Source organism: Pogona vitticeps, chromosome 3 (genome assembly GCF_051106095.1).
Source record: "Pogona vitticeps strain Pit_001003342236 chromosome 3, PviZW2.1, whole genome shotgun sequence".
Lineage (NCBI taxonomy): Eukaryota > Metazoa > Chordata > Lepidosauria > Squamata > Agamidae > Pogona > Pogona vitticeps.
In genome coordinates, this window is record NC_135785.1 from 221206948 (window position 1) to 221223120 (window position 16173).

The 16173-nt window shown below is 42.9% G+C and overlaps 1 protein-coding gene across 1 annotated transcript in view; it reads right to left on the reverse strand.

Moving 5' to 3' along the window:
• Nucleotides 1–16173, reverse strand: part of CRYBG3 (crystallin beta-gamma domain containing 3) — a 76375-nt gene that overhangs the window by 19913 nt on the left and 40289 nt on the right. Inside the window, exons 9-15 of the mRNA XM_078389825.1 lie at nucleotides 15241–15355; nucleotides 14922–14957; nucleotides 13993–14126; nucleotides 11772–11898; nucleotides 9789–9931; nucleotides 4243–4369; nucleotides 353–385 (exon numbers count right to left, since the gene is read on the reverse strand). Coding sequence (XP_078245951.1) covers nucleotides 353–385; nucleotides 4243–4369; nucleotides 9789–9931; nucleotides 11772–11898; nucleotides 13993–14126; nucleotides 14922–14957; nucleotides 15241–15355 — 715 coding nt within the window. The remainder of the gene's footprint in view (nucleotides 1–352; nucleotides 386–4242; nucleotides 4370–9788; nucleotides 9932–11771; nucleotides 11899–13992; nucleotides 14127–14921; nucleotides 14958–15240; nucleotides 15356–16173) is intronic.

Here is a 16173-nt window from a genome sequence, read left to right on the forward strand (position 1 = left end):
AGACAAGTTAAATCAGTTAAGGTGCAGCATTTTAAAGAAACCTGGAGAAATCACTAAATCCTCTAATGGTGATTTTAGACACTGCTTAAGAAGTCCTTCATGTTCAAGAGGAAAACAGAAACACTGACAATAGCGGGGGGGAGGGGGAAGCAAATCTTTTTACAAATACCTTGTTCAAAATTCTGTAGTAGCAACTCATGAGTAATTTAAGGTCCACTGCTCTCTGACTTAGATCACAACTAATTTTAGTTGAATTTGGAATCCAGACTTAACGTTCAAAGAATTTTACAAAATACAAAGCATGTAACACAGACTTTTAAGAGAAGAATTTTATGTTCTTAGAAGAACTCACCCAGTGTGTGGGTTCATTGTTTCCTAGTGGCTCCTGCAAAAAAGGGCATGTACATCATGTAAATATGGGCACTTTATTAAGGGAATAACTGCAAACTCTCATAAAGGGCAAGGGAGTAGCTACACAAGACTGTGGACCTCCCTCTTTGCACTCAGAGTGGGAGGTGAGTTGTCAAAGCCTTCCACACTGCAACAATCAAGAACTGCTACTGTTGCTGACCTGATGGAAATTCAGGACCCAAAACCTCCTCATTCCACAAGACATTCTCCCATATAGGCTAAAAAAGTATGCCAACTAGTATACTGTACTTAATTCTTTCATTAAAAACAATTGGAGACAAAATTTAAAAGAACATGTTTTTCTCGGCTGACACAAATTGGTAGAGCTCTGAATGAGGTGCTCATTATGTCACAGATTTCCTTTATACAGGAAAGCAGGATTGCTATGCAAGAATTCTCAATTCACGCTAGAGGTTAAAGTTCATTTCTCACTACACACTTCAAACAAGTGAAATGGATTTCTCAAATAAACATAATATATATATTTATCCTATCTTGTCTTGAGTTTTATTACTTATAAGGTGAATAAGGTGCAAGTACTTGATGTTCCCATTAAAATTATTTGTAATTTTGAAACTGTAATTTGAAAATATTGATTTTTCTATGCTAATATCAATATAAATATGAAGGTGGTGTCATTTGCCATAGACACTTTTACAATTAATGATTCTTTTGAAATGTTGAACATATTGAATTACATCTGTTCTTATGTCTTTTGAACCAAATGTATTCTCTTTGAAGTGTTGTTGTTGTTTAGTCGTTAAGTCGTGTCCAACTCCTCATGACCCCATGGACCAGAACATACCAGGCCTTCCTATCTTCCACTGCCTCCCGTAGTTTGGTCAAATTCATGTTTGTAGCTTCGATGACACTGTCCAACTATCTCGTCCTCCGTCATCTCCTTCTCCTCTTGCCTTCACACTTTCCCAACATCAGGGTCTTTTCCAGGGAGTCTTCTCTTCTCATAAGATGGCCAAAGTATTGGAGACTCAGTTTCACAATCTGCCCTTCCAGTGAGCACTCAGGGTTGATTTCCTTCAAAATGGATAGGTTTGTGCTCTTTGCAGTCCAGGAGACTCTCAAGAGCCTCCTCCAGCATCACAATTCAAAAGCATCAATTCTTCGGCCTTCAGCCTTCTTTATGGTCCAGCTCTTATTTCCATACATCAGTACTGGAAAAAAATAGGTTTGACTTTGTGGACCTTTGTCGGCAAGGTGATGTCTCTGCTTTTTAAGATGCTGTCCAGGTTTGCCATCGCTTTCCTCCCAAGAAGCAGGCATCTTTTAATTTCGTGGCTGCTGTCACCATCTGCAGTGATCATGGGTGCAGGAAAGTAAAATCTGTCACTGCCTCCATATCTTCCCCTTCTATTTCCCAGGAGGTGATGGGACCAGTGGCCATGATCTTAGTTTTTTGATGTTGAGCTTCAGACCATTTTTTGCGCTCTCCTCTTTCACCCTCATTAAGAGGTTACTTAATTCCGCCTCACTTTCTGCCATCAGAGTGGTATCATCTGCATATCTGAGGTTGTTGATATTTCTTCCGGCAATCTTAATTCCCATTTGGGATTCCTCCAGTCCGTCCTTTCGCATGATGTATTCTGCATATAAGTTAAAGCCGCCTAGAGTGGTCCATTGGTCCAGATAGGCGGGGTACAAATCAAATCAAATCAAATCAAATCAAATAAATAAATAAATGAATGCTCATATTTGAGCAAAATGTTCCTCTAATATCTCCAATTTTCCTGAACAAATTTCTGGTTTTTCCTTTTCTGTTATTTTCCTCTATTTCTTTGTTCATTTAAGAAGGCCCTCTTGTCTCTCCTTGCTATTCTTTGGAAGTCTGCATTCAATTTTCTGTAACTTTCCCTATTTCCCTTGCATTTTATTTCCCTTCTCTGTTGTTTGTAAGGCCTTGTTGGATAGCCACTTTGCTTTCTTGCATTTCCTTTTCTTTGGGATGGTTTTTGTTGCTGCCTCCTGTACAATGTCACGAGCCTCCATCCATAGTTCTTCAGGCACTCTGTCCACCAAATCTGTTCTTCACTTCCACTGTGTATTCCTAAGGGATTTGGTTTAGATTAAACTGACTAGCCCAATGGTTTTTCCTACTCTCTTCAGTTAAACTTGAGTTTTGCTATAAGAAGGTGATGATCAGAGCCACAATCAGCTCCAGATCCTGTTTTTACTGACTGTATAGAGCTTCTCCATCTTTGGCTGCAGAGAACATAATCAATCTGATTTTGATATTGCTCATCTGGTGATTTCCATGTATAGAGTCGCCTCTTGTGTTGTTCGAAAAGAGTGTTTGTGATGACCAGCTTGTTCTTTTGACAAAACTTTATTAGCCTTTGCCCTGCTTCGTTTTGAACTCCAAGGCCAAACTTACCTGTTGTTCCTTTTATCTCTTGAGTCCCTACTTTAGCATTCCAGTCCCCTAGAATGAGAAGAACATATTTCTATGGTGTTAGTTCTAGGTGTTAGTTTCTATAGTGTTAGTTCTTGGCCTCCTCAGCCACACTAGACGCTGTTCCAAGTCCTCCATACACAGCACGTTACCATAGTCTTTCGAGACTGAAGGATGCCTACTAGTTCTAGAAAGTCTTGTAAGTCTTCACAGAGTTGGTCAATTTCAGCCTCTTCAGCATTGGTGGTTGGTGCATAATCTTGGATGACTGTGATGTTGAAAGGTCTGCTTTGGATTTGTATTGAAATCATTCTTTCATTTTTCAGATTGGATCCCAGTACAGCTTTATTAGGCCTACTCCATTTCTTCTACGGGATTCTTGCCCACAATAGTAGATATGATAATCATCTGAATTGAATTCGCCCATTCCTGTCCATTTTACTTCACTGATGTCCAGAATGTCAATGTTTATTCTTGCCATCTCCTGTTTGACCACATCCAGCTTACCAAGGTTCACAGACCTTACATTCCAGGTTCCTATGCAGTATTTTTCTTTGCAGAATGAGACTTTCCTTTCACTTCCATGATTGTCCGCACTGAACGTCCTTTCGGCCTTGGCCCAGCCACTTCATTAGCTCTGGAGCTACTTGTACTTGTCCTCCGCTCTTCCTCAGTAACATGTTGGACGCATTCCAGTCTGAGCGGCTCATCTTCCAGTGTCATATCTTTTAGCCTTTTGTTTCTGTACATGGAGTTTTCTTGGCAAAGATACTGGAGTAGCTTGCCAGTCCCTGCTCCATGTGGATTGCATTTAGTCAGAACTCTCCACTATGACCTGTCCATCTTGGGTGTCCCTGCACAGCATAGCCTATAGCTTCTCTGAATCACTCAAGCCCCTTTGCCACAACAAGGCAGCAGTCCATGACAGGGCTTCGAAGTGTACCCAAAGTGAATCTGGCTGTTTCTTCAATTTGACAGCACTTTTGATTCAATACAAGAAAAAGAACTCCATTTTTTTTGTCAAATATTTGATTTATCAGCACCTGGGTGTCTCCAGGAACAACAGTTTACAGTGGTTGAGGGCACCTTCCCAACCCCATTCTCAATTAAAATTTGAAATATGTAACCAAACAATTTTCCTCTCTTATTTGCAGAAGTACTTTTGGTTCTTTCCAGGCAATCTTGTGGCCAGTGGCAAATAATGGAGTTAAAATCTGGCCCACGAGTCTACCAAAGTTGTCCATCCCTTTCCTAACAGAATAGGAAAATGGTGAATAAATTTTGTAAAAAGAAGCCAGAATGCAAGGGATGAGAGAACATTTTTTACACAATGGGACAGTTTTAAAACTGCAAAGCATCTCATTTTGCTGATCAATTCTGGTCATCCTCTGCATTAAATAATTTTGTAGGCTATGATAACTCACCAATTTAACAGGACGTATTGACATGATATTTTCACTTGATCCTCCCCAGTCCAAAAAACATTTATATTTTCCTTTCTCCAATACATATTGCTCTCCACAGAAGTACTTCTGCTGGTACGCAACCCACCTAGATGTGACACACGATAGCAATACTGAATCAGAAATCCACAAAGACATTTGGTCATACACAAGTAATGTTCACTTCTGCATCTGTTCATCCAAACAGGGACGAGCGTGCCTGCTGACAGAGGGAACAAGAGACCATCTGCTGGCCACAGCCCACTGGGTGAGAGGCAGTGGAACTGTGGTTGGGCCCCTGTTGGATGCCAGCCCTTTCTCAAGGGAGCTGGCTCAACCTTCCCCTGTGCCTGCAGGATCAGGCCCTGCTGCTCCCGGCTGCCTCATCCCCTACCAACACCGGCCACCTGGCCCAGGGGGAGAGAAAGGTTTTAACCGGAGCTTCCTTTGGGACCTGACCGGATGAGCGTGCCTGCTGACAGAGGGAACAAGAGACCATCTGCCGGCCACAGCCCACTGGGTGAGAGGCAGTGGAACTGTGGTTGGGCCCCTGTTGGATGCCAGCCCTTTCTCAAGGGAGCTGGCTCAACCTTCCCCTGTGCCTGCAGGATCAGGCCCTGCTGCTCCCGGCTGCCTCATCCCCTACCAACACCAGCCACCTGGCCCAGGGGGAGAGAAAGGTTTTAACCGGAGCTTCCTTTGGGACCTGACCGGACGAGCGTGCCTGCTGACAGAGGGAACAAGAGACCATCTGCTGGCCACAGCCCACTGGGTGAGAGGCAGTGGAACTGTGGTTGGGCCCCTGTTGGATGCCAGCCCTTTCTCAAGGGAGCTGGCTCAACCTTCCCCTGTGCCTGCAGGATCAGGCCCTGCTGCTCCCGGCTGCCTCATCCCCTACCAACACCGGCCACCTGGCCCAGGGGGAGAGAAAGGTTTTAACCGGAGCTTCCTTTGGGACCTGACCGGATGAGCGTGCCTGCTGACAGAGGGAACAAGAGACCATCTGCCGGCCACAGCCCACTGGGTGAGAGGCAGTGGAACTGTGGTCGGGCCCCTGTTGGATGCCAGCCCTTTCTCAAGGGAGCTGGCTCAACCTTCCCCTGTGCCTGCAGGATCAGGCCCTGCTGCTCCCGGCTGCCTCATCCCCCTCTCAACATGAGCTACATGGCTGGGAGGGAGAGAAGGGGCTTTAGAAAAGTTTTATTTTATATATGTTTTAAATGTTTTTAAATTGTTATTAATTGCCATCAATGAAGAAGAGACCCACAGTGGATCTAATGGAACAGGAAGGGGGGAGGGTGTTGGAGGGGGCAGCCATTGAGGTGGTGCTGGGTAGGGGAAGGAATGGTGGTGGGGGTAGGACATGCCCGCGTAGGAGAAGAGAGGTTAGATATCTTACATCTATCCCCTCTTCTAGTTCTACCCCCAACCAGATGGTATCAGGCGACCATATCAGCAAACCCTCGAGCCACACGGTGCTGTTGATGAACGCCAGGTCAGTACAAAATAAAACTGCCCTCATCCATGATGTAATTCTGGATGAGGGGTCTGACCTGGCGTGCATAACTGAGACCTGGGTGGGAGAGGAGGGTGGTGTTCCCCTCTCCCAGCTATGTCCGCCTGGGTACTCAGTCCAGCACCAGGGTCGCTCAGAGGGTCGGGGAGGGGGAGTTGCTATAGTCTATAGGAGTTCTATCTCCTTGACCAGGCTTCCTGTCCCTTTGAGAGGAGGTCTCGAGGGCCTGTATTGTGTGTTGGGCTCGCGAGACAGGTTAGGGATTCTGTTGGTGTACCGCCCACCCTGCTGCGTACCAACAGTCTCCCTGCCTGAGCTGACAGAGGTAGTCTCGGACCTGATGTTGAGGACTCCCAGGCTGTTGGTGCTGGGGGACTTCAACATCCATGCCGAGGCTGCCTTGACCGGGGCGGCTCAGGACTTCATGGCCACCATGACAACCATGGGGCTGTCTCAATGTGTCATCGGTCCGACGCATGAGAAGGGCCACACCTTGGACCTGGTTTTCTCAACGGGACTGGAAGATGGTGGTTTGGATGTGGAGGGGCTGGTCGTGACCCCATTGTCATGGTCAGACCACTTCCTGGTCAAGTTCAGTCTATTAGCGTCTTCTTCCCTCTGCAAGGGTGGGGGATCTATTAAGATGATCCGCCCTCGGAGACTAATGGATCCAGATGGATTCCTGAATGCTCTGGGGGATTATCCGTCTGATATGGTCGGCGCTCCTGTCGAAGCTCAGGTCACCCTATGGAATAGGGAGATGACCCGGGCAGTTGACACGATTGCGCCTAAGCGTCCTCTCCCTGCTCGCCGAGCCCAGACAGCTCCTTGGTATACTTCTGAACTGCGGGCGATGAAGCGAGAGGGGAGACGGCTGGAGCGCAGGTGGAGGAAATCCCGCTGGGAGTCCGATCGAACACGACTTAGAGCCCATTATCGGGCCTATTTCGTGGCAATACGGCTGGCGAAACGGCAATATTTCTCCAGCCGTATTGCTTCCTCAGAATGTCGTCCAGCAGAGCTGTTTCGGGTGGTCCGGGATCTTCTTCAACCGGGAAATCCGGTGGAGGTCCCGGACTGCTCATCAGCTCGCTGTGATGAGTTTGCTATACATTTTGAGGGAAAAATCGCTCAGATTCGCAGTGGGTTGGACTCCACAGTTACTGCAGAATCAGAGGATGTGTCCAGTGCGCCGTGCTTAGGTCCAGTATTAATGGATGAGTTTCAATTGTTGAGACCCGATGATGTGGACAGGGTGCTTGGATCTGTCCGTTCTACCACCACTCCGCTCGACCCTTGCCCATCCTGGCTAATTGGAAGATCAGCCAGGGGGGTTCGCACCTGGGTCCAGGAGGCCGTGAATGCCTCTCTGAGAGAGGGAGTGGTCCCTACCGCCTTGAAAGAGGCGGTGATTCGACCACTCCTTAAAAAGCCTAACCTGGACCCAAGGCTGGTGGTCAACTACCGACCAGTGGCGAACCTCCCTTATTTGGGCAAGGTGTTGGAGCGGGTTGTGGCCGGGCAACTCCAGGCGCTGCTGGATGAAACGGATTTTCTGGATCCATTTCAATCGGGTTTCAGGCCGGGTTTTGGTACAGAGACTGCCTTGGTCGCCCTGTACGATGACCTTTGCCGGGAGAGAGACAGGGGGAGTGTGACCCTGTTGATACTCCTGGACCTCTCAGCGGCTTTCGACACCATCGACCATGGTGTCCTTCTGGATAGGCTGGCTGGGTTGGGAGTTGGGGGCACTGTTTTACAGTGGTTCCGCTCCTTCCTGGCTGACCGTGTCCAGAGGGTGGTGCTGGGGGACAGTTGCTCTGCCCCATGGCAGTTATGTCATGGGGTTCCTCAGGGCTCAATACTGTCCCCCATGCTGTTCAACATCTACATGAAACCGCTGGGAGAGGTCATCAGGAGGTTTGGGCTGAGGAGTCAGCAATATGCTGACGATACTCAGCTCTACCTCTCGTTTTCCACCAATCCAGGTGAGGCAGTTTCTGTGCTGAACTCGTGTCTGGACCTGATAATGGACTGGATGAGGGTTAATAAATTGAAACTCAATCCAGACAAGACGGAAGTGCTGTTAGTGGGTGCTTCGCCGGACAGGCTGGAGGGCCATTTCCCCGCCCTGAATGGGGTTACACTCCCCCTAAGGGACGGGGTCCGCAGCTTGGGGGTGCTCCTGGACCCCAGTCTAACACTGGAAGCCCAGGTGGACTCGGTGGCCAGGGGCGCCTTCCTTCAGCTGCGGAAATTATACCAGCTACGGACCTACCTGGACGAGCGGAGTCTCATGACAGTCACACATGCACTGGTAACATCCCGCATAGATTACTGCAATGCGCTTTACGTGGGGCTGCCTTTGAAGACGGTCCGGCGATTGCAACTGGTCCAGAATCGAGCTGCGCGGCTGGTGAGTGGTGCAGCTGCCACAGAACATATCAAGCCGATTCTGTATAAGTTACATTGGCTACCAGTTGCTGCCCGGGCCCAATTCAAAGTGCTTGTTTTGACATATAAAGCCCTAAACGGCTTGGGCCCTGGATACCTGAAGGACCGCCTCCTTCCATATGAACCTTCCCGGCAGTTAAGATCTAGCCAGGGGGCCCTTTTGAAAGAGCCGTCCCTTAAGGAGGTAAGAGGGACGGCTTGTAGACAAAGGGCCTTTTCGGCAGCTGCCCCCAGACTATGGAATGCCCTCCCGACTGAGATTCGTCTGGCGCCGACGCTGATGACATTTCGGCGCCAGGTCAAAACCTTCCTGTTCCAGAAGGCTTTTAATTGAAATTATATTAGCTGTGGGTCTGATGGCAATTTTAATTGTATTTTAATTGTATTTTAATTATTTTATCTTTTGCTATATTGAATTTTAATTATTGTAAGCCGCCCAGAGACCTCTGGGTAGTTTGGGCGGCATATAAATTGAATAAATAAATAAATAAATAAATAAACTGTTGCTATGACTCAATAGGTCCTAGTTCACATATGAACACCAATGGAAATTATAACCTTTCTTATTCTATTGGTCGTAGGAGAGAATGACTCAAGTACTTCCTATGCCTGCTACTTTCTAAAGCAGCAGGCAGAGGAGGCTGAGAACATCAGTACAAGACCTTCTAACAGAAAACACAGGACCGGGCACCTTCGTTTCCAAGCATGAAATTCTATCCAGGCAAAACACAAGGGCGGAGCAAACTGCTAGGGTGGGTAGTCATATTAGTCTTGTAGAACCTTAAAACTTAACCACTTTTATTTTGAATACATTTTCATGGATTGTATCGCTTCTTCAGATACATGACAAATCCACCTGAAGAATGCAAATATTTCTCTAACATTCCAAAGTCACTTATGCAGTCACTTTTTATGTGACCATGCCTGTTTTCATACTGAATTTTACTACAATGACCATGTCAAGTAGTTATAGTTGGCTAGATAGCTCACTCATCTGAAGGAAGAAACTGATTCCTCACTGTGCCTCCTGTGAGAAGCAGTCTGTATCATCTTGGGTCAAGCAACACAGTCTCAAAGTACACCCAGAAGAATGGATTGTTAGACCATTTCTAAGTATTTTATACCTAGAAACCCCTGAAAAGGGATGTCATAAATTGGAATCAACCTGACAATGTTAAAATAAATTGCACTTACAGCCTTGGGTCTACCAGCCAAATACATTGAGACATGGGTTGCTGAATGTTTTGCACTTACTTTCAAGTAAGTACAACTAAGAAAAACTTAGCATCTGAGTGCAGCTGTTTTTTTTAAAGTTTAGAGCTAATCTATTTAACTCTGAGTTAGTATTTACAGTTGCTCTCAACGTCAGAATTATTATTTTTACTACCCAAATTTTGTAAAGCCATGGCTGAAATATAGAAGTTAATTCTAAGTGAATATTTGCAAGATACCACTTAAAACTCAAATCTTCATTTAACAACCAAAAAGAAAAACTAATATATAGAACACAGGGAAGTTAATTACTTCAAAACACACATACATCTGAAATACAACTTACACTCCACTTTTCACATTAATTGATCTTGTAACTAAACCAAATCCAGCCAGTTCCAAATCAGGAATTTCTTGGTTGACAATATTTAACAATTTCCCATCATCTTCACCTGTTTTAGAAAGTGTTACTTCAGAATCCATAAAATCCTGGAATTTAAAACATAAAAATTAGGAAGCAATTTAGTCAAGTTCCTCACTTTTTATATACAATATAATCATAAACCAGTTGCCAAGTCTTACATACACATTTAGAGTTGACTCTGTTTTGGAATAAAGGGGATATTTTCATCAGATTATCTGGACAGTCCTGGTGCAACTATCAATTTAGTTTCCTTAACTAGATGCAAGTCTGTATTTTTCTGGTCAGAATTATAATTACCACTGCAGCAGTTGTAATTATGTTGACACAGGCTTTTATACAAAAGTCCTGCAGCTGACTGCAACTTTGTCCTCTAATATTCCTAGAATATTAGATTCTATGTGGAAGATGAGCCTTTTAATATCCATAATGATTCAGTCACTACTAAAGATATATAAATCCTATTCTTAAGTGGTACTTTTCTTCCTGTTTTGAATCTAGAAGAGTTTTAAGACTATGGTTAGTAAAGAAATTTTAAAAGTTCAGTGTTCAGTTCCAAATATATGCAACAGTTGAATGCCCACATGATGTCATGGGTCTATGTAGAAATAATGATTGGATGGTAGCCTTCTTTTTTCAGAAAAAGAACTTTATTGAACAAAACAGGTGCTTAATTTAGCCATCTTAAGAAACCCTTAGTGGATCAGGTTTCACCTATGAGCCCATAGTTTTTTGTGATTTGCAAGAAAAATGGGTATGTCAATCTGTCTCCAAAAAGAACGATGCACAGCATAAATAAGATTTTTTTTGGGGGGGGGATATGCCATGCATTAGACTCTGGTTTTCCTGGGGTCGCTGCTGACATTGCAGCTGGGAGATTCAGAAGTTCATTTGAGAATAACTTTTATTTTTGCTCACAATGTCTCTTGCCTTTCTATTTCAACCCTTATAACCCTTTTTCCTTACATAGTTCCTACACTTTAATCCAGAGAATGAGAGCTATGCATATTCAAGTGTGCCTCACTGAAACACAAAAACATTTTCCCCGTCAATTAAGTATATGTCACATTCAGGTGCACATCTGATTTATCCTTTAGATTTCTAATACACATACAGTGGCCCGATTCTACCTGTGTATCATCTTCTTGGATCAGGATGCTAAAATACAAAGCCCATTTATGTTCTTCCTACTTTAGTATATGTAAATTGTATTTAAAAGACTTAAGGCTGCCTTTTAGGGTGAGCTTTTTATGCATATAAAGCCACAAAACCTTGTAAAAATAACAAGGACAATGATAAAATCAAATTAACAGTTACATCATGGATAGGACACAATTCAGTTGTATGCCAAACTCAGCCACCCATCTTTAAGTAACATTTTTCCTATGTTGCTTATAGAATTGATTACATTTCACTTTGAGGAGAATTGTATGCTCTTTGTTAATCTGAGTTGCAATGAAAAAAGCAAACATTTAATGTGCCACCACCCACCCAAATTGATCCACAGATTAATCTGCTAAACACAATTACAAGGCTTAGAAATACAGTACTAAGCAAAATAATTCCAGTTTTGATTTTTACCCCACAATTAAAATGCCTGAAAAAGATCTTTTACATAAAAAAGTGAAAATGCAAGCCTTGTGCTCTTCAGTTTCCATAAGCACTCCAGTTAGTTGTGTATCCAAGGGGGTATGTGTGATATATATGAATAAAAGTAATGAGAAATGCAAAGAGGGAAAACAAATGAATTTTGCAGATACGTGAAATTCAGAACCAATCCTTTCTATCCCAAACTCTCATGCAGCTGTGAACAGTACTATCTTAATTAACGGATTTTGATGAAACAGAAAAATTAAGCAAGAATTAAGAAAGAACAAATAAATCCTGCAGACCAAAAGCACTTCTTACAGCTTGCAAAAACCGAAGAGACATCAAAGAGTTGTTCGTTCCACCCCAAGAATGCCAGTCTTCATATTCGCCCTCCTCTAACAGGTATTGCTGGCCCTTATATCGTTCCTTCTCATAAGCAACCCATCTGTAATTGTCACAACATACAAGGGGAAAAAGTATGAATTTCCCAGCAATAATGCTACAAGCATACCAAAACCATACTGTACTGCAACAGGCTTAGAAGTTTACCTTTCATGGATTATGAAAAAGTCAGGGTCAAAACACACATCTACCTACATTAGTACCCTGTTTCCCTGAAAATAAGACCTAACCTGAAAATAAGCCCTAGTATGATTTTTCAGGATGCTTGTAATATAATCCCTATCCCCCCAAAAAAGCCCATGTTAAGTGTTCGCCCACCCTCCACCATTGTGCAGCAACCAGAAGAAGATGACATGACTGTATTTGAATAAATGTAGATTGTTGTACATGAAAAAAAACACCACCCCCTGAAAATAAGCCCTAATGTGTTTTTTGGAGCAAAAATTAATATAAGACCCTGTCTTTTTTTCAGGGAAACGGTACATCCTTTAATCCAAGCAGCTCAAGGTGATACACAGAAGTTTATGACATAGTGCATGACATCCAGTAGGTTTTTATCTTCATAAGTGCTTTGGAGTATGATGGATCACCATCACTAACTCTCAGCCTACAGTCTGCTGTATGAGCTTGAGCTTCCAAGGTGAACAGGCAAACTGCATACTTATCGGACATTGCCAACCCGATTTTCTTTTGACTTGTTTGGAAATGCAGAATGAACAAAGTCATGCTAACAGTGCTGCTGCTCTTTTTACAATGTCTTTACTAATACTGGGGAAGTTCAAACACATCCACCCCAGGCAAGGTTTGAAGATACCCAGCAAAAACCTCTTAGGGATCCTCTTCACCCCTGCTGATCAATGAGATGTACAAATGTTAACAACATTAAAAGCTACAGAATCATCCCTCCAGTTAGATGGAATCTCTCTAGCAGTCATTATCTGTATACAAATTCTATAAAGGCTACCACTTTGTGTCAAAAATGGATTTTACTTTCAGTATTTGTTCTAAATCATCTCAATAATGAATATTACTTAAATACAAAGACAAATGATTGTGCAAGTGAGAGAATCATTACTTGTTAGATCTAGGATTTTCCACTTCAAAATAATTCGGAATTGTCCCTTTTTTCTGGCTGGATAGCTCAGTGGTTTAGGTATCAGGCTGTGGAGCCAGAGGTCAGGAATTTGATTCCCTGCTGTGCCTCCTGCAAAAAAGAACCAGCCTGTGTGGCCTTGGGCAAGCTGCACAATCCCAGGGTGCTCCCAGAAAAAGGGAATGATAAACCACTTCTGAGTATTCTCTACTTGGAAAACTCTGGAAAGGGTCACCGTAAGTCAGAACTGACTGGAGGGCATGCAGTTATTATTTTTTCCTGCCCAGTTTTGAAACACATGAAAATTGCAGAAAACCCAGAAATATTAAATTATCCATCACTTTATCCAACTCTATGCATTAAATGCTCTAGTCATCAGAATTATCACTTTCCATATATCAAAAAGATGAACTCTATAATTATTTAGAGCTGAAAAGGCATATAAGTATTTATTAATTAGTTTTAAAATGACATCTTTTAGCACAGAACATTTTAACCTTCAAAGCTCTACATAGTGCAAGACTAGGGCACCTAAGGGACTGCTCAACATAATGGTAAGCAGAGAGATCTTTTCTGAGGCACTCTTCCAAATTGCCCTTAAACATGGCAAACAGTAAATGGGAAAAGGTTTTTTTTTTTGGCTGTAGCATCCTATCTGTCCAGGAATGGTACTCTGGGCTGACTATTGTTTGCTTTGTTACGGGGCAGGTAAAGGCCTTGTGCTTATCCAAGTATTATACCTGTATATTGTAACACTAATGGCTTTTTCTGCTTTGTTGTTGTAATTGCATTTTATTTATAGAAATAAACAATTTAAATCTAATTTTTTTAAAACATTGTTCTAGACAGGCCTGGAAGATTTTTGTACAATACAGAAGTGGAACATTAATTTATTATTGAGCACTATAAGATGTTTCAGGGCACATACTGGTCAGGTGTATTGCAGGGAAATAAGGATTTCTCACGCCACTAGAATTAGAACCAATGTGGGATTCATCTGGAACGTGTGGAATAGAATCTAAAAGGGAATCAAATCATACTTACATTCCACCAATGACACGTACTGATCCAACTCCCTGGAAATCACCAGCATTTTCAAGGACCATTGGAACACAATCAGTATTTTCAGAGATCTCTTTACACCATCCTCCAAAGTGTGATTTTTCATATATTATCATCTGCAGAGGGCAGGACAGTTGGTCAATTAAAAGGTGCTTCTAAATCCTAGGTCTAATTACTAGGTGTTCTATGAGATTTTTTAAAACATCCCTTGTAATATACAGTTTAGATTACCTATTCCATTCATTTAATTCTTTTTGATGCTATGTATGCTCTCTACTGATAGCAAAACACAGCTGCCTGAAATGTTCAAATCAAATGCAGCACAGAATCTGATAGTTATTCCCTTTTTTGGACCACTAACTACCCAATTTGGCCCATCTAGAATTCCTCCTCGTGGGACCCTCCCACAGGGAAGAAGAGGGGAGTGGGTTTCACCAATTCTACCTAACTTTTACTTCCCCTTGTGCTCATAGATAGCCTTTTCCAAAGAGCAGGAGAATGCCCTACAGCAGAATAAGAAGCGATTTGGGGAGGGAGGAAATAGAACAATCATTTCTCCTCTTCTTCCAGTGGGAGCCTCTGCTGGATTGCAGTCTCTGCTGTGATGGAAAATATCTTTCTATTTGTGGAAGGACAACTTTTTCTTTCTTTCTTTGCTGCTTTTGCTCTTCCTCCCTCCCCCCCCCCCCTTCCCAGCTACTGTGTGCTCTAGGAAACATTTGCCTGGAAATTGGATGAGGGATATTAAGGTGAACAGGTAAGCTTCATGTCAGAGCATCCCCTACTATCTGTTCTCATATGTAATAGGTAATAGGTAAGAGGGAAAAAGTAAAATGTGTTTCTAACAGCAAATTATTCTTTAAAATTTATTTTTAACAAATTAATTTACTGATAACATGCTCCATACTTACTTTAACATTATGAGGCATCTGCACTTTTAGGCCTCCCTAAAAATGTAAGACAAATCAACATATTAGAAAGTATGTGAAATTTGAATGTCAGATGATTTGCATCAAAGGGTACCAGAAAAACTTGCAGATCTAGCTTTTGATATCAATACTTGAATTCTTGGAGGTTTGCTTATATTGGGATTCATAATATGGTACACTGATACAAAGCCATCCTCTGTGTTTACACCCTGAATAGATTCAGAAACAGATGCAAGAGTATAGTAGGGAAAAGACAGATTGGTGTAACATTGATTTTTTAAAACCTCTGTAAATTCTTTACCATTTTCAGTGGACGAAGGGATTTTATGTCAGCTGCTGAAGTTTCACATGAACCATGATTTTCTTCCAAAACCATCATTGTTCCTTTGTAATTAACATCTGAATAAGCAAGCCATCTATTACAGTGAAAAGAAAATGGGTGATTAACAGTGGTAAATCTGCAAAATGAACTGATCCTGCAAGGCTATCCTGTATTACTGATATAATCTCCAATGGTGGCCATTAAGATGTTTCTAAAAAACAGTCCAGCAAAAACGCCTGAAGGAAAACAATCATCTTTTTAATCCCAATGTGTTGGTATTTACCAAGAGCACTGCCTCTGAACAAGTCATTTTCATTTATTTATTATGGATACTATTACCACAGCCCTAATTTGTGCATCATGATTAGGCAAATAGCTTAGAATTGTCTTAGTGTGTTGGCTCTATAAGAAGAAATTAGCCCCATGGATATGTAGATAATTAGGCTACTTGGTGAGGGTACCCAGTGTGTGAGGGTACCCAGTGTGGTGGAGTGGATAGAGTGGTCAGCTAAGAATGAAAACCAGGGTTGAAATCCCTGCACAGCCATGGAAACTCACTGGGGGACTGTAACTGAGGGGGAGGGGAATCCTTAAGTATCTCACTCACCTTGAAAACCCTACGACTACACTATCCCCCTTGACTACACATAACTAAGAGTACTTAGCAGATGGAACTGCAGACACAGAAGGTCATACAGGTGCAAAAAGCAGCAGAAAATTCTGACAGATTCGAGCCTATGCAGGTGTTACTGCATCAGTTGTTTAGAGCAGTGGTTCTTAACGTGGGCGATAATGCCCCCCAGGGGGCGATTTCATTTTTCAGGGGGGCGGTAGAACAAAAAGGGGCGGCAGGGGGGCACTGGAGCAGAAGGGGGGTGGCAGGGGGGCACTGGAGCAAGCCAAACCTGTGAA